This window comes from Lissotriton helveticus, chromosome 4_1 (assembly GCF_964261635.1).
Source record: "Lissotriton helveticus chromosome 4_1, aLisHel1.1, whole genome shotgun sequence".
In the NCBI taxonomy this organism is placed as follows: domain Eukaryota; kingdom Metazoa; phylum Chordata; class Amphibia; order Caudata; family Salamandridae; genus Lissotriton; species Lissotriton helveticus.
The window spans coordinates 2,109,236,765-2,109,260,416 of NC_136063.1; the positions used below are offsets into that span (position 1 = coordinate 2,109,236,765).

The 23,652-nt window shown below is 42.8% G+C and overlaps 1 protein-coding gene across 2 annotated transcripts in view; it reads right to left on the reverse strand.

Annotated features, from left to right (window-relative positions):
* GUCY2F (guanylate cyclase 2F, retinal) overlaps positions 1-23,652 on the reverse strand; it is a 267,791-nt gene that overhangs the window by 148,804 nt on the left and 95,335 nt on the right. For both annotated transcript variants that reach the window (XM_078685977.1, XM_078685978.1), the window contains exon 5: positions 12,202-12,286. In XM_078685977.1, the coding sequence (XP_078542103.1) occupies positions 12,202-12,286 (85 nt within the window). The remainder of the gene's footprint in view (positions 1-12,201; positions 12,287-23,652) is intronic.

The following is a 23,652-nucleotide window of genomic DNA, read 5'->3' on the forward strand; positions in this document are numbered from 1 at the left end:
CGTCATTAAGAAGAATGTCCAAATTGAAGAACATCACCCTAGTGAAACTATTTTGATGATCTACATACATGAGAACATTTCCTCAAAACCCACTAAAAAAAGGGGTCCAAGGCAGATAATAACAGCACAGGAAAAGAGATAAGAAGAGGGAATAAACACAAGGGTGCTGTTTGGCCGTAGAGAATACACTAAGGTTGAGACAAGGTGGTTGTGCTAGGGTATACGTTGAAAAATGCAAAAGTGTGACATGAGTAAAGGTACCAGGGTGTAGGCAGGGGTACATATAGCAGAGTATAAAATGTACTAATGTATAGGCAAGAAGTAGAGATACTGGTTAGAGACACTAGTATACAGGAAGGAGTAGAGGTAATAAGGCATAGAAAAAGATATCCATACTAGCGTTTATGTAGGAGAAGCTATAGATGGGTATAACACAGGGTAGTGGTAGGGGTGAGTTAGGGGTAGAAAACACAGTTAAGACTAAGAGAGTAGAATTCAGAAGCAGAGCTAAGAGGTGCCATTCACTCAGGCCTAAATTCTCCTAACGAAAAACCTTGCATTAAAAAATATTAATATATTGCAATCGATACTGTTTGAATGTTTCCTGCCTGTGACTTTTATTTTGCTGTGTAACTTCGGATCAACTGCAGTGTGTACCGGACCCAGGCAAGGTCAAGATCTGGGCAGGACTGGGCCCATGGTCAAGATCCGGGCAGGAGTCAGCCCAGGGTCAAGATCCAGGAAGGAGTCAGCCCAAGGTCAAGATCCAGGCAGGAGTGGGCCCAGGCTCAAGGAGAAGAGTGCAGCAGGTGCAGTGTCTTTCACCTGAGACAGCTGCTGTTTCTGCGTGTTGGTTGACGACTTACACTGCAGCAAGAAGAAGAAAGGCAGTAAACACCTTCAGACTAGGAGTCAGAAAGATAGAATTAATTTAAATATTTAAATAAAGTTATGCAAAGTGACAGTGCTGGGGCCAGAAGCATGAGGAGTTTTCCTAGGAGGCGGCATTATGTGTCTTGGGTGTTAGGGCCACATTTATATGAGTTCCCAGAAAAAAAAAGACTAAACCGACATTATAGGGAGGTGAAAATGTCAGTTAAGTCATACAGTTTTAAACTAACAAAATGACTGAAATTCACCAGTTCTAGCTATTTCAAGCAACTATTACTTGTTCCCGAAAGTAACTATAGCTCGCGCCCCCGCCATGCACAGTGATTTCATCAATTTTGTCATTTCAGATGATCAGGTGAGATTATCAATGATGTCATAGAACATGTCATAAGTGATGTAATATGTATGGTATTTAGCAGTGCACTATACTATACTCATGCTTTAGGGCATGAGTATAGTATAGTTACTTGAGAATTTGATAGAGATATTGAGATATTGATAAATGTTTTATAGAGTTATTTATAAAGTGAGTTGTCTACTGTTATGGTTAGAATTAGTTATATAGTTATAATTTTTTTTAGGGGGGTGGCTATTGAATTCCTGTTTTTGCAACGTAACCGCTGGGATCATGATTACCGACGTCATCGCGATCTCCTTCCTCACCGTGAAAACAGAAAATAGGTTTTAGAGATGGTTGTTCTAGAAATACACTAGAAAAACATGAGTTTGAAGTGTACAATAATAAACCCCTATAGTGTGTAAAATACTGTAATATGTGTTCATATATTTGTTTTTCACTTTATGGAAAAGGTGCGATCGCCGCAGTTAACGATGCCATTGCGATGTCCCGAATAAACGCAAAAACGTAAAATAGGTCTCAAAGATGTGTTATAAAGAAACTTAGTACAAAAATATAAGTTTAAACATGCTTTGAAAGAAGTATATATATAGTAAAATGTGTAGGGCAATGTTCCGAATGGAATTTTTGTTACATATTATTTTTGGATGTGATAGTGGTCATTAAATGTCTGCGTTTGTTTTCTGTTTTCACTACATGTCCACAGGGATCGCGACCTAGTCGCAAAGAACCGTGAAAACGAAACAAACATAAAACCTTTAGAAAAAAACTTCCCAATATTTCGGGTACTAGGGTGGCTCTGACAAGAGCCGTTGCATTGGTTGTGTGTATATGGTTGATATACAGAAGACCGGATGAAGAGTTTCAGGTTATTTAGTAACACCCTATTGACCCCTAATAGAGCAATTTTAGATAGAAAACACAATTTAAAACCCTTAAAAATTCAATATAAATATCATAGGTTACATGGACTTTATAGTTGGGAAATCGAATTTCAAAAACCTTAGATATTCACAATAAAAACAAAGGTTACAGGGACGTTATAGTTAAGAATTAGCATTTAAAAAAAGTTTAGAAATTCACTGGAAATAGAACTAAAGAAAACATTAGAAATTCACTGAAAACAACAAATTTCTCTAATTTTGTACGAGTGAAATAGCAGCCTAACTATAACGTCCCAGTAACCTTTAGTTTTTTTCAGTGAATATATATATATATATTTATTACTGAATACTTTTCGTTGTCGCTTTACCAAAGAAAAACGGAACGGACACCACTTCTTTTGTGCTTCCTTATTTTATTTTTTGTGCATTGGCCGCCATGACGCGTTTCGGGCTTTACCAAGCCCTTGATCACATGACATGCTACTTAGTTTCTCCCATTTTTAAAGTGACCTTGTGCTCTGTTAGTACAATAAATAAGGAAAACATACTTTCAACATAAGTGCTGTATAGTTTCTTTGTACATGGTTGGTAATGTATAAATCTTTTTCATTTTATAGAATTCCATTGGGTGATACATTCTTAAATTGTCCAATTCATTAAACAATTCAATATATGCAGTATTGTATTGCACTTGGTTGTATATCCGTAAAATACATTTCAATTATAATAAAACACGGTAAAACAACAGTAATACAAGCCTCACCGGTGATTATTTTCAATATTGATAGCATTTTGTTTTTAGAAGGTCCAATGGTATTGTACCACATTTCTTCAAAACACTATTTGAGGAACCATATGTTGTGCAAATACGCAATTTAAATAACTGTATAAATACCAATTAAAAATACGTCCTAATTGACCACATAATAGAATCATTATTTTTATATATGTAAACATATTTCCTTATCCACAATATTGATTCCTGAGTTATGGTTGTTTTGTGTTTCTTTTCCTCTGTGCTAACATCATATTGTGATGTTAAGCCTCAACTTGATGCTCTTAATTGAAATTAAGAAATTATTGCAACATTCTACACAGTACAGTGATAAAGTGTAAAATTGTGCAAATAAAGTGCCAAGTGTTTTATGCTAATCAGCATACTAATTAAAAAATGTAAGTGTCAACGTGCATGTGAACAATGTCTTTGTGTCATGAGCCCATGAACACTAATGACAGGGAAACTGTTATGGAAGGGAGGAGAGGTATAATAATGAAAGCTATATAAATATATAAATAATGCTATATTAAAATTAAATGATGTACTGTTTTCATGTCATATGTTAACTACCTTGATTACAGCCAAGTATAAAGATCTTCCTTTGTATTCAATCCATGTGGATTTTGCTGTCAAATTCTCATATCAGTTTAGTTTCTAAACGCCTGAGTATTGCATCTCTGTTCCCGCCTCTTCGAAGAGAGGGAACATTATCAATTATGTAGTACTTCAACTCTGTCAGGTTCTTTTTATGGATCTTGTTAAAGTGACGGGCCACCGGATGTGAGCTGTCATTATTCGATACGGCCTTAGATGCTGTAAGATTCTCTTTTGCACTGGGAGGCGGGTGCTGCCCACATATTTTAATCCACAAGTGGAGTGGTGTGGCTCACTGGTTAGAGGCAGCAGACCCGGAAGCAGAGAACGGCCTGGGACCAGGGTTCAATTCCCGACGCGGCCGGGTCGTGGACCAGGGTCAGCGGACTCGACAATTCTCGCCTCGGTGCCTACTCTAACCAGGGATCACACTCGGCAACTCTGGGCATTAAGCTTGCCTCATCTCTACAACGGCCCCCCACAGACTCCGGGGATGCCTGGTTTCACCTTGGAGATACCCAGTAGGGACCATCTCACAGGGAAAGCCAGGACGGGTTCCCCAGCGGTCTTCAGCGCCGGGACGCTTACGGGCAGCTGTGCGCTTTACAAGTCCAACACATTTACATTTACATTTACAAGTGCACTCTAATACGTATACTGCATACTCGGATTTGCATGTTAGAAACGTGTTGATTATAGTGGGTTTGTCTTTGAAGCCTGTATTATAGGTTGTTTTATTCTCCCCACATTTACAGGCCTTACAGATTGTGCATCTGACAAAACCATTACCTTTGCTAAGCCAACTGGCATTTTTAGACAGCTCAGGGCTACTGCTCACTACACTGTTTCAAAACAACTTGGTATGGTCCAGAAGCATCTTATTATGTGTGTGGAATTTGATAGGTCTTGTGTTTAGATAATACTCTAGAGCTCTCATCCGATCTCTGTGGTGGACCGATGTATATAAGTTTGAGACATCCATAGATATTAGTAAGTAATCTTCTCGCCATTTTATTTCCTGTATTTTCCTCAAGAAATCCGTAGTATCATGTATGTATGATGGAAGCGTCCTTACATGCTGTTGAAGGAACAAATCTATATAGATTGACACATTTTCCACCAGACTCTGATTGGCTGAGATTATTGGTCTTCCGGGAGGTCGCAGTCTATCTTTGTGAATTTTTGGGATAAAATAGATTTCTGGTATTATGGAGTAGTCATTTTTCATAAACTTAAATTTATCTTGATTTATCAATCCCAAACTTTTCCATGCCACAAGTTTGTTACAAAGTTCTTCCTGTGTTGATTTTATTATGCCTTTTGAGCTTATTTTGTAACAATCTCTGTCCCCCAGTTGTCGTTGGGCCTCTTCCAGATATTGACTTTTTGGCCATATGACCACGATTCCTCCTTTGTCGGAGTTGCGTATTACAATAGAATCGTTATCCTGCAATTTGTTCATGAGCTGATGATATTTTTGCAATCGTGGATTATATCTGTACCTTTGCTTTTGTATTTTGATGTTTAATCTTCTAATTTCTGTTGTTATTGTCTCATTGAATGTGTCAATTGAGTCCCGAGTCATTACCGGCACAAACTTGGATTTCGGTTTGAAATGGGTGGCCGGAGCAGCGTTGATACTGATGCCTATCCTTTCGCTTGTTTGTTGAGTGGAGTTTCTACAATCATTTTCCGATTCCTCATCATCATTAGCTAGCATATTCATATCTGACAGTATGTTAATGTCGGTTGCTGTTAGTGCTATATGTCCACTTGGAAGCGCTGTTGTTGTAGAAAGTATTTGTGTTTTGTGGGTATTCATTAAGTGGAACTTTTGAAGTTTGATCTTCCAAATATATTTATAAATATCAGCACAATACCACTTTCTCCTTCCGGTACAAAGAGTCCTTGCACTCCAGAGGGGGTGGGCGATTAAAACTTTATGTAAAGCTGCATACATTTTCAAGAGACATGTTTCAACAATTACTGCCTTTTTCAGTCTGGAATCACGTACTGACTGTTTATATAAATGCAAATTGATCCCTCCATCAGCATGAAGGAAATACTCTCGTATTCCTTTTCACAAACTGGCCGTCATGATAAACGTCAATAAAAAATAAATGTTCCAGTCTGTACAAAGAGTATAACAATATAATTGATTTTTGTGCAAAACAATCAGCTTGATAAAAAAATCTCTTTTAAATAGCAGCATTTAGTTTGCTTTTAGTTCACCTTTCAGCAGTGCTCCATTGAGGCCAGTGGCTCTCCTTCCTCTCCACTGCTTCAAGCAGAGCCCTGCTCCGAAATCCTTGCAATTTTGAAGAGTGGAGACAGGCCTCACTCAAGAGCGCCTATCTCCCAGCCTCAAGCACAATCCTCCTGTAGCGTTGACTTGCAGCTCCTGCCTCGTCCCACGTCCAACTCCTCACAGTATCAGGCTCGGGAACTGTCCGGTTGCTACCTACGCCATTCCTCCATAGCAGTCTGCCAGTCAGGCGCCACCGCTCTGCGCCATAATTATACCACTTATATACATACATACATACGGTTGTAAAGTTGTATATGTGTATTTATGTACATGATTTGGTGTAAATCCATTCAGTAGTTTTTGAGATATTTAAGTTAAAATAATATAGATATTTTGGGAAGCGAGTCCTTGCAGTTGACCCGCGGATCCTACTAAAATTTGATTGGCTGCAAACACTTCAACTCAGAAGTGTTGTCAGCCATCTTGGGACTTGGCTTGGGGCCAAGTCCCACAAGAAATGTTAAAAAAGGAAAAGGCATCGGATTTACACCAAATAACCAAAAGTACTCTTTCTGGACCAAGAGGCAGCTTTCTGCCAAGTTTTGTATAATACTGTCCAGCAGTTCGGGCTGTAGTCAAGTTCAAAACTCTCTATGGAAATTAAAATTGGAAAAACACTTCTTTTGACCCTTCTTTTTCTCGGCCTCCTCTTGACTGATTACCTACTGGCGACCGTGTGTGTGTCTGTGTGTAATCATGGTAAGTGTTTGTCATGGGTTGAGTACAACTATGCCAAAGCTATTAGCAAATATATGTTTTTTTACCCCACCCCCCATCCATTTAACTCTATCCCATGCCTTCCTGGATCTGCATGAATCTTGAGAGTCATGTAATGGGTTTAACATGTTAACAGCCTGGACAATCTATGCAGAATCATTAAAGAGTACCAAAGGTATTAGAATATGAAACCGCTTTTGCCTTCCCATCCCTTTTAACTTTGCTCCTCCTTCATTAATCTGGGTGACACTTGGCATAGCAAACATACTAAATGTCTGCCAAATTTCATTTGGATTCAGCAAATCATGCCAAATGATGCCACAGCAATTAGCAATGGAAATTTTGTGGCTCTTTCAAATGTGCCTCCTTTGACGAATCTGCAAAAATGTAAACATACTGATAGTAAGCTAAACATGCTAAGCATCTTCCGGATTTTGTGCAAATACGTCAGCGCTAACACTAAATGCAAATCAAAAATATACCTTTCCAACTGTTAAGATATCTGTAAACTGTAACCCCTTCATGCCCAGACAGGAACACTTTTTACATGGTAACTTCTCAAAAATCACTGAACGAATTTACACCAAATCAAGCAAAGGCAATTCTTTCAGTGAAGTTCTACAGGAAACAAACACTTCATTTAAGTCAATCTTTGTCATGAAATGTTGTTTCACTTTCAGACACATGCATGTTCTCATCCCAGGCACTGTTATCAAAGTAGCAGTTATTTTAACAACGCATTAAGGGCCCTATTATGATGGCGGACGGACTTGCGTCCGTCCGCCACCCCTGCGTAAGAGGGACCGTCCGCATGGGCAGCGGCGGTCCCTCCACGACAATTAGGATGTGACCGCCACCCTGGCGGCCACATCCTGTATTTTTTACATTGCGGCGGGTGCTGCTTGAAGCAGCACCCGCCGCAATGTAAAAAATGAAAGCAGTGCATTTGCATGCACAAAGCGGCAGGCACCGCGCGGTGCCTGCCGCTTCGTGCACGCAAAGGCAGGGGGGTACCATAGGTACCCCCCATGTGCAAATCCCACCCCCCCTTCACCCAGGGGGCCCGCTACGGGCCCCCGAGGTGAAGATCCACATGCTTTTCCTCGGCGGAGAATCCGCCGCGGAAAAGCATGTTTGCACAGCCATCCTAATATGTCTGGCGGTGTCTGAGAGACACCGCCACCATATTAGGCCTTTCCCGCCGCGGTTGTAAGCCAACCGCGGCGGAAAAGTGGCGGACAGAAACCAGGACCCACCAGTATTCCTAATGTGGCGGTGGGTCTTTGGTGGGTCCGCAGAGGATTTTCCGCATCCTCCGGGCCGGCGGTGGCTTCCGCCGGCCCGGAGGATGCGGAAAATCCTCCATCGTAATGTGCCCCTTAGAGTGTAGAACACTTAGAGTTATTTTGCATTTTTATGATCCAATGTGTTGAATGTCTTGAATAGTAAAACGCTCCAAGTAATATTGGTAGCAGTTGCAACCCGAAATAAGCAGCAGTGACAGGGTGGGCACACATGCTGTCTCTTCCACAAAGACACACATATACTCACACCCATCCACATAATTCCAAGCGCAGACATACATCCCACCATTCATTAGCATATACACGTGCACACATCCTTTCACAACACACACATGCACAAGCAGATACATTCATACATACACACATGAATTCATCATTCAGGTAGGTTGTCGGAAAAAAAAATGAATGGCCCAACACCATGGGAGTTTTCTCCCATGGTGTTGGGGTAATTACTTTATTTTTACTGTCCTTCATTCCCAAGAATTATTCTGGTCGTGATGGGCAGTATAAAAAGCCACCTGCCTTCCCACTATAAATAGGGAAAACCATAGGATGGCTAACCTCCGACAACCCATACTCCATAGGGCCTTAAGAGGAAGATTTATGCAGATGGAGTGCATTTTACTCCTTCAACCTAAACCTGGCAGTGGTCTGACTGAGGGCCTGATTTAGAGTTTAGCAGACAAGGTAGTCTGTCACCATTGTGAAGAAGTACCCTAGCCACTAAACTCTAATTTATGCCTTTATTACCTTAACTAAGGAAATCCTCCTCTTTTTAGGCGTTAGGTATTGTAGTGTACATACTCCCTTCTTCCCAGCCCTAACATTTAACCTTTGACTGGAGTCAATCTGCTACACCCAGCCACATGCTTTATCTACTGGTGTAAATCTCTACAGGTGAATCAGGATTTGGGAATTAGCCATGTAGATGGCTTCTTATGCACTTAAATTGAACTTGAGTGGTGTACAATAGGATGAGAATTCGATTCTACTTAAGTATTCAAAAACATATTAAATTTACAATATGAATGACAGCCTCATTTAGAGTTTGGTGGGTAGTCAGTAGTCTACCAGGGTGGCGGAGGCCATGGCAGGCAGTAGTCCGGCCATGACTTCGGCCACCTTAGCTGACTACTGACTGCCATATTTAGAGATCGGCTCATATACAGGCACTACAAGTTTGTTGAGTAGCTGCCATCTTTCTTGCGGCCCCTCAGCAATCTTTGTGTTTTACAAAAACAAACTTCCAGACTGGGAGTATATGTTTTAAAACAAAATGCTAAAGAACCTCGCACCCAAAGAGTTTGCTATCCCAGGGTGTGTGGGTCTTTTTTATTTTTGCTGCTCAAGACTGGCAGGATTTCTTTGAAGTCACGATCAGTAAACAAGTAAATCTGCTAATATTAAAAATTTTGGAGTAATCCTGGACTCTATCATATACACAAGTGTTGAGACTTGTGAGACTTGTTATAGGTGCTCACCCCACTCCCATCTACCTCTGTCTTGCCCCTTCCACCCATTAATGAAGCCATTGCCACTCAGCATGAAATCCACAGTGCTTGAGAAGAGTTATGCCACCCAAGATTATGGCTGCCGTCGGACAACGGTTGCAAAAAAGTTGCTTGTCATTGCATAGGTAAAAATCCATTTCCATGAGCAGACCTAGTTATGGATAAAATTATGTTCATTTAACTTGTTCAGGGAATATTCAATGAATTAATGTTCTTACACATGTAATTCAATGGTGAAAGTAGATTTTTGATGATGTTAGTGGAAAACTAACCTTGTAAAAGTGTGCGTTGTGTTACCTGAGAGCAAAAGAAGGAAGATTTAAAGTCTGCTGCTCCTGCTGGCACTCAGGGACTGGAACTGCTTTCCAATATTCAATTATTTGTCTGATGAGCCCTTTTATTTAAAGAAGGACCAAGTAACCTGTTTTGGACTGGACCCTGAAAGGACCCTGCCTGGAGAAAGCCCTATAAGAACGACCAGAAGGAACCTTCCCAGCAGCTAGAACTTTGAGTAACCTGGTAATTGTTTCCACCTCCGGAGTACTTGTACCAGGGACTGTGGGAGGATGTACCCTCAGTGGGCAAGATATCCAGGTATATACTGCTCAGAGCGTATGCTATCCAGGAAAAACTCTCTCAGCAGGCCCTCTCATTAAAGGTTTCTGGACTCATGGAGACCTGCCCAGCTCCAGCCTCCTGCATTGTGTCTGAAAGTAAACCCTCGGTGGCAAAGTGCTGTCAGTATTTATGAAATCCAGGAGCTCAACAACGATGCATCTGACTTTGGGGGATGTTCAATGACTTCAAAATCCTGCCGTACCTTGCTGGTGCATTACAATAAATGGGTAAACCCAAGGGAGTCAGTGGGACTTGGGTAACTAACGGTACAGAAGGGAGGGGTCCCAGGATACAAATAGAATACACAGTGAAAACAGTTTAATGACAAAGTAAAGAACACATAGAATCAACTGGACTGTACATTGTTGTTTAATCACAAAGTACCTGCGCATTAAAATTTGCGCACACAGCATAAGTTAGCATAATAACACATTACATTGCCCAGAAAAAGGGGGAGTGGGAGTGGGAGTGAGAATGATAGGAGGTAGTGCAAGGTACGATAGTGCAATACAGTATAGGTCAAATGTACTTATCCAAAACCCTATTTAGAAACTGGCTGCAACTGGAACCAGAAACAAAAAACACATAAATGAAATGTTATTCAGGTGGTAACCATGCTTCCAAATAGTAGCAGTATAATTCCAAGCTCAGAATAGAAGCTGCTGGGGAGATCTGGTTGTCGACGTTTCGACCCCACGACATGGTAGAGATAGGTGGGCCCTTACAGGAGGGTCTTCCTCAGGACAAGGGATAGTGTTGAGCAAACTCTCTAATTAGACTATACACACGTGATCCTGAGGGGCCTTTTTGTCATTCTGGTTGTATTTGTGTCTCCATTTTAGAGGTTAAACGCAGGCACCCTTAGGAAGCAGTGGTGGCTGGCACGGCTCCCGGGTGGGGGGGGGGGGCAGGCTGGGGGAGAAAATGGGTGGGGCGCTGGACACAATGTAAAATAAATACACTTACCTTTCCGCCGGGTCCCATGTCTCCACTTCTGCTCTCCTCCGTCTAGGACCCCAGGAAGCACAGCCTGACAAGTCACAACACTGCAATGCAGTGTTGTGATTGGTAAGCACCCACGCTCCCCTAACCAATCACAATGCTGCTATGCAGCATTGTGATTGGTCTGAGTGGCGTGGTTCGGCGCTAAGCCAGGGACTTGAGGCCTGGGCATGTTTTTCATGCAGGCTGAAATGCCGCCTGCACGGAGAAGAGAGAAAGTGCACATTACTGTTTTGGGCAGCCTGGGAGAGCCAGCCAAACAGTCATTGCGCACTTAGGAGGATTCTACCACTCGTCCCCTGACCTACAGCCCCGCCGTGTCACGGAAAGCTGCCACAGGAGGAGGATAAAATAAAATGGTAACAACATTACCTTATTATCATTTTATTTTTTCCTTTTTTAACTGCTTCAAGGCAGTGAGGCGACGCGCCTCCGCCTTAGCGGAGGAGCTGCAACTGTTCGGAGGTGCACTGAAATTACAACACAAAAAGGTGGCACACTTTCAGTGCGCCCCTGAGGGCAGCCCTCTAGTTCAGTGAAAAGGGGTGCCATGGACCCCCTAGACATTTCCCTGCAGGTGGGTGTAGTCATTCACTAACCAACCCGCAAGGGGATTTCTCTCCCTAGGCTGGTTGCCGTCTGCACTATGAAACACCAAATGGCTTTGTAGCTGCTGCTCCATATTTCATGTTTGCCCCGCCCTGGGGGAAGGGCATTCATTGTGGTAGGGAGCACAGGTGCAAATAAAGACAGTGCGTCCTATCGCAAACTCGGGCCCTGGGATTTAACATTGGTTCTTAAGGACCATGTTGTGAGTTAACCAGACTGTGTTCACTTACTGCATAAAAAGCCAACTGTGTTATAGCTAGCAATACAAGTAAGGAGCCAACTGAAACTATTGACATTTGTCAACATCATCCCATTCTGCAGGTCCCCAACATCTAAAACAGAAACTCGTGCAGGGCTCCTAAACCATTATAGGATCCAATATTTTGAATTAATATCGTAAAAGCCAGAGCAGTTTTGGTGAGAAGTCCTTCTCAATACTACAGTCTACTCATAGATGTAAGATGAACAATTTGTATTTTCTTGTTAAACACAATACAACCTGTACTTTGGTCTATTCTTCTTCCTAAATCATAAGTTAGTATGGGAGTGGTTCTGTCATAAAAAACTAACATGAATACAATTCATCATTTTCATTACAGATCAATGATAGATAAAACAAAATCATACCTTATAGCATACACAAGTCCATTAAATGAACCCATGGCTAAAAGTACGCATAGAGAGCCCATCAATGCAAAAGCTGGATCAATACCTACGTGAAAGAGAAAAGAAAGGCATAAGAACACATTCATCAGAGCCCCAAAAATGATTATATGCAACTATTATTGAAAATACATACACTGCACTCTACATATGTAGTCATGCATTCTGTGCTGAACTGCACCAGATACTTCACCTCCAACAATTAATATAAACCAACTTGGCAATTTCTTTTTTATTGCCTAAAACTAAAATATATTGCCCTGATTACTGCCTTTGACCTTTGTGTTAACAGTGCCTGGTAACACTTTTTCATTTTTTTTTAACTGATTGAAATGCTGGTAGCAATTCTGAATAATTGTTGAATATCTGTCCTGATGATGACCTTGTTCAATTTCTGTCATATGCAAGGGTGGTGCCCCACTGCTGAAATGCAGAAGACAGAAGAAAAATAAATTTTCAATTTCCATTTTATTTTCCACTTCCAGAGTCACATAGTCGAGGGCAGGGCCAGGGGCCACGAGGCAACACTAGCAGCATGGGGAGGAGGAGTGGTAGGCACTGAAAGTACGCATGAGAGTTTAGACGGCTGTCTTAGAATGGCCAAACTGACATGCACACTTGGATATCTCCAGACTGCTCCTAGGAGATATCTGCAGTGCTCAGGGGCACAGGATCCAGTACCTGCTGAACACTGAAACTGGCCCGCACCTCACAATCCCAGCGCTTCTCTCATGCTGGGAGTAGTATCATGAGAGAAGCACTGGGATTGCACAGGGAGTTGATGCTCATGGGTACTGCAGTGCCGGGAGCAAAAAAGCAGGAAGCACTGCGTGGTAGCAGAAGTTTGTAGCAGCCAACAGTGAAAGGTAAGTCATTTATTTATTTTTTCCACCCTCCCACCCCCGCATGGGCATATGAAGTCTAAACTGTGAAGATTTTAGGAACCTATCTGATTCTTTCCTCGTTCTACAATTCTTCACCAACTCTGTAAACAGACCTGTCAGTTATTTACTGATCATACTCATGTGCTGTTGATTTAAATCGTATATATATTTGACTTCCTTCTGCACATTTTCACTGTCTCTCTGCACCGCCTGCACTGTTGAATCACACTGCCAATGTCTATGTTTACTATAGAAATAAATATTACCCAAAGGATTAAACTGTGTTACACAGCCAAGAACAATTCATAAATAAAACGCACATATGAAGAAACAGTACAGTACAGGCCAGTTAAAATTTGATTTTCATTAACTGTGCAAAGTCTACCAGAGACTCTAATAGGCTAGGCAGTAGCTACTAAATTCACTTTTACCTAATCCCCGTATGGAAAAAAATTAAAAATTCTATATTTATACCTGGTTACCTGCAGATTACTGGGTTCCCCTGTATTTTCTCATTTTTAGATACAGAAGTTTCAGTAGTCTGGGAGGTCCTAGCATCAACATTTCCCTCCAACTGTGATCCCCTGCTTCCACTGATGAAACATATCGTTAATAATTAACATAACTCAGTCTGACATGTGACATACATTTGGTGATATCAGAAAGTAATTACTCTCCTGTGACCTTCGTAAACTCAAGTATAACACATCAATACCTCAGAGGAGAAACATAGTTGGCTCTATAATAACCCATCTCCTTGTTTACTAACTGCAACTTAAAGAGTTTTTAAATCATTTACAGTCTCCGGAGATTTCTCAAAACAATCCGCTGTGCAGCCATCAACAAATAACCACTCTGGTGCGGACAACCAACACTACCTGCTACTCTCAAGGACAATAGTGTCACTGTGGCCCCTTCCATGCAGAATTATGATCCAAAGACTTGACACTTGCAGTGCAGAAGAATCCATAACAGGAAGCCAAAATATTTCAACTATTCATTAATACCAAATGTGTAAGTTTGCTGGTCACTTATATAGTCTCTTTGGATGCCGTCTCTTAGAACAATCACCACCATGTGTAATTTGTTTTATGAAATACTGCATACAAAATACAAACATGGCCATGAAGTGTCTCCCCTCTCTAAAGTAATCTTCCACAGTTGAGCTTTCTTTCGTGTTTGAAGGCCATTTCAGTAGATACATGACACAAATAGGTTCAGAAATAGTAAAATCCATCAGTGCTGTTCTTTCTCCCATATTGAACATTTACATTGGATGCAATTTAGACATGGGCATTGTCTCTGTGTAAGCAAAATGTTAGGTGTTTGTGCTTGTTATTATAATTGCCTTTACAGACAAAAACTCAGAAGAGGCAGCAGCATTATTATAACATCCATCCTAAAAGTAAAACTAAAAGTTTGACTACACTGGACAATCAACTGCAATGTTTAGAAATGACCCGTAAACATGAGTTGAAAACTCACCTCTCTTAAAACAAACTGAAAATATAAAAATCAAAAAGATAGGCTCATATGCACAGAGAATTTGCAGTGGTTAGCCTTCAGGGAGCAAAGACGAAAGTGTGGAAAACTAGCAACATACAAAAGCTTAGGTGCAAGAAGATATAATATGCTGTTGGGGTTGATACATTTCATTGTTAGCATAAAGGAAACAAATTAAATGTTCATATTTGTTTGCACAGTTTTATGGACAAAAGAAGATGTAAAGTAATATATCAATAGCTATTTTCAGTCACTTGGCATTGTAGGGATAGAGGTATACCTGATGGTCCAATCACCTTATAAAAGGTGGCTGACAGGGGCTTTAAAAAGGGGGTTGGTCACCAGGAGCCGATGGCTTTCTTAGAAAAATTTACAAAACTCTCTCGAAATGTCAGACTCCTTTTTGACAGCTATGTCAATGTTACAATAATCAAATGTTTGATTTTGTTATCGGAAACCAGACTGGCAGGGTATGCGAAAGAGAGGCCACTGTCTTCAAAACCAGCCCCCAGTAATACAACACCGTCCCTCATTCCTGTCAAACCGGCCACCACCCTTCCAGCTTCCCGGGAAAACGGCTGCGGTCTGCTACGGCCAGTCCGGCCCTGTATGGAAAAGGCGTTTTGTAGGCGTCCCTTCCAAATGCTGAATAGGTTTAATATGTATCAATGTTTTGGAACCAAACTCTGGTCACAACGTTGACATTTTTGCAACTCCCAAGTCGGGGCGGTAACCAATTCGCGAAATGTAAGGAGTCCTTGGTGAACTGAAAAAGGTTTGCTTGGGAGTATACAATGATCCATGGGACCACTGTCTACTCTCAAACATATTAATGAAGTAGGTTGGAATGCAGTTCAATCATGTTTGAACTGAGATATTGTACATATAAGTTCGGAAAATTATTTACCAGTATTTTGCAAACAGTAAATAGTACATTTATCCCTGCTGTGTCCCTGAGTGCCGTAGATGCATTTCGTTAGGTTAATTTAAATTTTGAAACGCTATTGCAAATAAACGAGATTCAGTGGAAAAGTATGTTATATACAATCCAACCTGCAAACATATAGGCCTTGGATCATGAAACAATAAGGCGATTGGAGCCATTCTTCTGCCTCTAAGCAGTTTGAGACCTTTGGGATTCTGATGTGGCTTGAAAATGAACAAGTCCACACCATCTACTCCTCTGTAAACTGTACTATTTGAGCGTTTAGAGGATCTCAATTATGGTTGGATGCAGTTAAATCTGCAAGCAAAATGATTTCTACAAACATTCAATATTGTAGGTAGTCAGCCAATATCAGTGCACCACTGTAATCTGAGCAACCCGCACAACACATTCTTAATTTTAGAAACATGATTGCAACATCCTATCTATTTATCAGTTGTAGAACCCTAACAAAATATACCTTTTTCAAGCCTAGGAGGAGTGCAACTTACTATTAAAACTGAGACCCAAACACATAATTACACCCCGCACAGTGCCGGGTTTAGGGTGTGTGGCCTGTGCCGCCACACTGAGCACCAAGCTAAAGGGGTGCCCTTTGCATGAAAGGCAGAGGTGAGACAAGAGCAGCCTGTCTAGAACATTTGGCCTGGTATTTTCAGGGAATAATAACAATGGTACAGTAACTCTGCACTTGATGGATGCATCTGTGATTTGCCAAGTCACAGTTTTGACTCATGATAAAGAAGTAAAGAGGAGTAAAGTCCCTGCTGCAAAGCCTGACGTGTAACATTCAGATCACATATTTGCATTTAATGTAGATAGCTCAGTGGGTTAATGCCTTTGTCATAGTGATCCTTTTGCTACTTGACGTTCATAAACATGCAAATTTCAAATATTGGTTTAGAACCTTATTATCTTTTCTGCAATCTTTCGTTATTCTAAGAATGCTAAAAAGGGTTCCTTGGGTGGTAATCCAATGTTATTAGTATGACACCCCAATTATTGTGTTAAGCTTCAAATCCTTAAAATCTTGAGTTTATGGGCCGAATGTACTAACACTTTGCGCCTGGTTTGCACAGGGCTGGCTTTAACGTTGGTGACGGACAACCCACACAATGACATACTTTTTAAGGGATTCCCTCACTAATACCACACTCCAATAGTGCCCCTTATCTCTTCTAAGCTCCTCTCTCACTTTTATTTATTATATAGTGCTACTCATCCCTGAGTTAGAGCGCTAGATATTGCACTTATATTATAGAGACATTGAGTCAGACAAGTGTGTAAACCAATGTATAGAAATGTTACCTAAGCCAATGAGGACTGAAAGGTGTAGCAGTCACGTCATCCTAACCAGTACACATTATATGTTATGAGTGCTTGATCTGGAGAACGGAGTGGCAGATTTACTTGCACCAATGCACACACACAATAGTGCAAGGGTGTGTGTGTGATGTCAGGCACAGGTTTTATATAGGAGGGGTACACTTCTGGCATACAATTCTATGCTTTGACAAAGTTGAACACTTTACCACTTGTATGTGTGCTGTACTGTGGAGTACACATACAAAGTTGGAAAGGTTTGGGGGAAATAAATATTTTTCCAACTTTACACATGCCTCAAAGAGGCGTAATTGTTTGATGCAAATCCCTTTCTCCCAAAGTTAGTAGATGAAGGATTCACGTCAAAATCCATGAATCAGTGCAGGAGAACATCCTTGTACCAGCCGTGGTACACTTCCTTGATGCAAAGTAGTGCATAGTGCTACTTTGTGTTACAATAAGGCTACATTCCAAAGCAATTCAGGATTTGCACTGGAAAGCAAACGCCAAAACAACACTTTGCACTAGGGTTCCATCACGTTTATCTTGAGTCGTACCAATAATTCTAGTAACAAATGGAGTGGGGAACTGTCTTAGCAAATGTCATCCAATAAATGTGGCAACCACAAGGATGTGATGGACGGAGCGTTGAAACTTTTCAGACACTCAGCCCCAGTCACAGATCTGGGTTGAATCCATCATCATTCTTTAGCTCACTTCACCACCTCAGTTCAGACCCAGCTATTTGCAAATCAGTATTGACCCTGTGCCTCAGGGGAACAATCCAGCCCGAACTGCCAAGCCAGGAGAATTACAGCAACACTTAAACAGCACAAAATAAAAAGAAATCATAACAGAATATTACAAAACCCAGAAAACCTGTTAAAAGTTGTCAGATAATTCTGTAAGTTAGAAATGAGAAAAAATGGTAGGTTCTTTACAAATGCTTCTTCTTAGAATCCCTTAAAACAAAATATGTTTGGTCTGACATTAAGAATAGACTGCACTTGTGTTGGGATGGGAATGCCCCATGCAGAGTGAAGGTTGGTTGCCACACTCAGGTAAAGTTCCTCTTTTATGCACTTCTAGATCCATGCACTAACATCCACAGCATGTCTTATGCATGTTGATGTGTGTAGTCTATGTGATTGTAATTGTAATTCTAATTAATTTTGATATATAGCTTACTACCCCCGACGACTTGTTGAACCATTTTACAGCGAGTAGCACACACACCAGGGCACGATGCACTGTTTCTCTTACACATTTTTCACTTTCTCAAAAATGTTGGGAGTTCAATTCAAGTGGAACTAAACTTTTAACACTTTCATATTTCCTTTGTTTCTACAAACCTCCACAAACCAAGGCTATGGCTGGCTATTGTGATTAGTTATGTGCTCTCAAGAAACAATTGAAGGCATTTACTCTGGTTAATCTGTGATATTGTAATGCAATGTAGGTGTGATCATTAATGGGGGATATGTGGTTTCAGGTGAATGGTTGGTGAGATAGGTAGGAAGGTGGAGATTTGATACTGTTAGATCAGAGGGATAGGGATTTAAAGAGGAGAAGTTTTTATTTATGAAATTAGGTATCAGCTTATTGGAGAATTGCAATATGAAGGATTGAGGCAGGCGGGCATGAGACTAAGAGGAAGCTATACTCAGAAATAGAGGTATGTGGAGGATGAAAGGTAAGAAGAGGGTCACTCTGAAGTAAGAAAGTATGTCACGGTCAGTTTTTCATGCAGGCTTTTAGGAGTGTATTGGGGAAGGTTTTCTGAGACAGAAAGCAATTGAAGAATGTAATCTGTAGAAAGAAGCATTATACAAAGTGCTTCAGATCTTGGGTAGACAGCTTAACCATATGATTCCGAGTGTACTCATTGTTTAGGCATTAAGAGCCCAACATGTTGTGTGGCAAGTCTGGGACAGCTCAATTTTTTTAACAACAAAATTTTATTGTCAACAGCCAACAGACACTTGATGAGGCGTTACACCAAAGCAGCAATGAGCACACAATACAAGTATTGATGTGGACATTTTGTACATAACTAAATAAGGAAGGAACATGCACATAACAACTTGTTACAATAACAATTAACCGAAGTGTCATTAATCTGCTGTAGAATATTAGGCACATAAGGTCCATCCATGCCAGTAGAGACCACATTATTACAATCTAGAGATCCCACCACATAGCAATCATGTTTAAATGAATCTGTTGTTGAATCGGGGATAGGCTCTAAGTAGATCCCTGGGAAATCTGCCTATCTCTTCCATATTTTCGGATGTTTCCGAGGGCAGCCCCAAGCAACAAAGATAGGGATCTCCAACCCCATACAGAAATCAAGACCCTTTTTCCAAGCTCCAAGAGAGAGCGGTGAGGTGTCTTTCCAATGTTTCGCAATGTCTCCCTTTGCGAGTGTGAGGCCCAATAACAGTAAGTGGTGTTTGTAAATGTTCCCCCCAAAGTCATCAGTGATATGTAGGAGGGTCAGTCTGGGAGAGTGGAGGGTATCCCAACCCAGAACCCGTGACAGACAGGTAGTAACGCCATGCCAGAACTTCGACAGTGATATACATGACCATACTGAGTGGAGGAAGGTACCCTCAGCGGCGGCACCTAAAGCAAAGCGGAGAAGCAGTGAGTCCCTCCCGTCAGAGCCGGAGTCTAATGTAATACACGCGGTGGAGGTATTTGAACTGTATGAACCAGAGCCGTGTTGCTATAGCAGCACCTCGCGGGGACGCCAGCGTCTCAGTCCAGTCCTCCTCGTCCAGTGGGCCTAGGTCAGCCTGCCAGGCCTCCTGTGCATTGTATAATGTTGTATGGCTATTCGTGACTAGTGTGCAGTAGATTTTGGCAATTTTGTGTTCCCCCAAGTCTCCCATGAACACCTTAGCCTCAAGAGGGCCAAACTCAGGAATGGACTCCTGAAGTGTCAGGTATGGCAAGAGGCATGGCGGAACTACAGATATTTGTAAAATTGCGAGCGAGGCATCGCATACTCTTGCTGCAGCTCCTGAAAGGACTTCAGTGTCTGTCCATGAAGGACATTCCCAAAGGTAGAGATTCCTATCCTGTCCCAGCCCGAGAAACCAGGGAGGCCAGCCAGCTGTGGCAGACCATTACACCAAAGGGGAGTTTCTTTCATCATTCTGCCCCACCATCCCAGCTGTAGGAGAGTGCGCTTTCAGAGCTTAAAGACTGTGGCAGTTGATGGAGGCAATGCCTTCAGGATTGCGCCTGCATACAAGATAGAATGCAAAGAGTGGGCTCCCTTCAACCACTGATCAACCACATAGATGGGATCTGACCTGTCTCAGTACCACCAGTCATTTAAGATGAGTATGTGTGATGCTGCATAATATGCCTGGATATCGGGTGTTGCCAAGCCCCCGCAATAAGTGGACTGAAAGCAGTTCTGTAAGGCGACCCGCGCCGATCCACCCCCCCAGAGAAAGTGTCAAAGTGTAGCATTGAGTTGTGTAAACCAGCTAGGTGGTATTAGATACGGGTGGTTTTGAAGTTGGCACAGCAGTCGGGCAAGAAAACCATCTTAAAAATGGCGGATCTACCAAATAGGGCAAGGGGTAGATGTGACCAGATGTGCGTCTGCTCCCTGACCTGCACACAAAGCGGAGCAAAATTTCTTTCCCAGGATAGGGGCTGCGTGGCCGCCAAAAAGACTCCAAGATATTTAAAACCATCCTGCACCACGGGACCTCCTCGGATCAGGCACCAAGTTGTCCTGTATTGCAGAGGGGGCATAGATAGGATTTACGAGGATTCATGTAGAGCCCAGAGGTCTCACCAAAGATCTGCATGATCCTGAGGAGACGAGGCCCAGATCAGTCTGGACGCATACGAAAAAATAACATGTCATCCATACAGTGCTATACAGTCGGACGTTGCCCCAGGCCATTCGAAGTACCAGTACAGAGCGTCGATCCGCACCCATGCCACAAGCGGCTCCATCGTGAGTGCAAAGAGGGTGCCTCGTCCAATAGAGAAGGTTTGTGATACAGAGTCCGCCACATGAACAGACGCAGTGATATCAGTATATATGAGTTCAATATATTGCAGAAGGTGTGGACCCAAGTTAAGGTGGCGCAGCAGCAATAAGAGGTACGTCCAGCTTAAAGAGTCAAAGGCCCTATCCATGTCTGCCAGCAGGAGAGCAGCGGGTTCACCCAATCGGTCTACTGAGGCAATGGCGTTGTGACCAGCTGAGGTGAGATAGTCTCATAGGGGGCAAAGATGCAAAGCTGGCGGCCACCCTGCAGGGGTCAGTGAGGACACCTCCATGCTGATCACGCAGAAATGGGACAGAGATAGGATGAAGCATCTGTCGCGGCAGGAGAGATCTCCAGGCCTCAACGGGGGTTCAGTAGTGCTCCTAGCCAATGGATCCCTAAACTGCAACCCCTAGACACAGCGATGTTGCAAAGTCCAGGGAGAGCAGTAGGAGGTGTAGCCCATAGGTATATGCCATCAGTCATCGGGTCAAGTTTTCTCTTGTGATGAGCGAAGGAGTGCAGAGGTGTTCCTGTGCCAGAATATAGGAATCAGACATGTGTTTTATTGCAAGATTTGGAGTGTTTCTTTGATAGAGATCGCTGGCACTGTTCGCCTGGGGCTCGAGACAACCCCTGGTTTAGTCCACCACAGGAGGAGTCGGAATCTAGTCTGGGCGGGGTGTGCAGTCGGAGTTTGACATGTTCATCTGTCCATGCGAAGACCTCTTCTGGGAAATCAAAAAAATATGTCCGTCCTTTATAGGCTATTCACAGCCTAGGCGGGAACAACAAGGAATATTGGACCTTGAGATGGCGCAGCCTGGCCTTTGCCACGGTGAAAGACTGACGGCGCTGCTGTACCAGCCTGGTGTAATCCGGGACAATCATGATCTTTCGCAAAGAAAACAATAAGGGGTCTTTGAGTCTAGCCTGTTGTAGGATGAGGTCAATCCCAGGCCTAGGTCTCGCGCCCGGCGGTGGTTTCTGAAAGAGGGCTTGATGAGCTCGTTCAAAGACGAAACAAGGGGACAGAAGACCCAGAGGAAGCCAGTCTGCCAGGCATTTGGCCAGAAAGCCATCCACGTGTCCGTCCTTGCACCCCTCGGGAAAACCCACAAAGCATAGATTGTTACGGCGGACGTGTCCCTCCGCATCAGCTGCCCGTGTCAAACACCCCTTAGCGATGGACTCCACGGCGGAGACCTTCCGTTGGAGTGTCGTAATCGAGTCCTCCGCTGTAGAGATCCGGGACTCGACCTCAGTGATACGCTGTACGGCATTGCGGAGGTCACATCGACGACTTACATTTTGGCCTCTAGCATGTCAGGAGATTGAGTGATAGCGGCCAGTATAGCTGCGTTATCTGGCATAACCGTCTGTTTGTCTCCTGGCCCGATGGACTGGGCAGACGCGCCAGTGAACTTGTCCAAGGTACTCTGTCGGGTTGAGGAACCAGAGCTTTTGTCTTTAGACATTGTGTGTAAACGCCCGAGAGGCAGGCAGCCCCAGTCAAACAAACACTGAAAGAGTTGGACCAGGGAGGACCCGATGACAAAATCAGAGGGGATGAATTTGCACAGTGGCACAAGGAGGAAAAGCCGCCAATACTAGGGCCTCAATCAACTAATACGCCCAGAGGGAAATCTCAGTGCAGTGGGGGCCCAAGGCGCTGACCATCATACAAAGCTCCGCACCACAGGCCCAGGTCAGGTGCGAAGCCCCATGTTAGAAATGGGTTGGCTAAGGCTGGTGCCAAAACCAGGCAGAAACCACCAATCTAGTCAGAGCAAGGGAGTTACACGCCAAGATAACCCCTGCTCACCCCTTTGGTAGTGCGACACGAGCAGTAAGGCTTACCCCGGAGGCAATGTAAGTTAAGTATTTGTGCACGCACCCACCAGCAACAACATCCAAGGCCCCCCACAAAAGTAACTCCACACAAGGTTATATAAAAATAGCCTTTGTATTATACCCAACACATTAGATAATGAACACACACTTTACAGTGTGCCATAGGCACGGGCAGAATTTACAGGTGATTATTTACATTGGACAGGGCCACATGGACCACTGTCAGGAATAAGCACTTTTAGAACTAGCACTTGGTAGAATTAGCACTTTGTAGAAATAGCACATAGCACATATAATAACTATAACGCCAAATAGAAACTGTAGACCACAACCAGTAACCACTGACAAAAGGTAAGTACCACCTACGCAATCCTAAACACTTTAGGCAAATATCACGCAGGGAACCATGAACACACTAGTATAACCCATACTAGATAAAACAACCTCCTAAGCATAAACATATGTCTAGAGATATCAGAACAGAGTGCGCAAAACATTCTACACACAGTACATTTCCTAGAACCCTAAGAAGCACATAAATCACATTTAGCGCAGAAATCACATCTAGCACCTAACTCACATCAAAGTCCAGGCTGCGCCACTGGGCCAATACCTAAACGTAGCAGCTGCCCACTACTTGCTGGGCAGCTGAGGACAAGACCAGGGCCTAAACGCTGCAGCTGGCACTAAGTGCTAGGCAGCTGGGGAAGGCCAAGTAGGAATGAAGGAGTGCGACTCACTCCTGAGTCCAAGGAACAAGTCCCCTAGAAAGGAAAACCTAAACGGTGCAGCTGCCCACTACTTGCTGGGCAGCTGTGAAGCAAACTGCGACAGGGGCCTTCACTGGCCCTTAGGAGCAAAACTGTGCCAGAGAAGGCGCAAAACC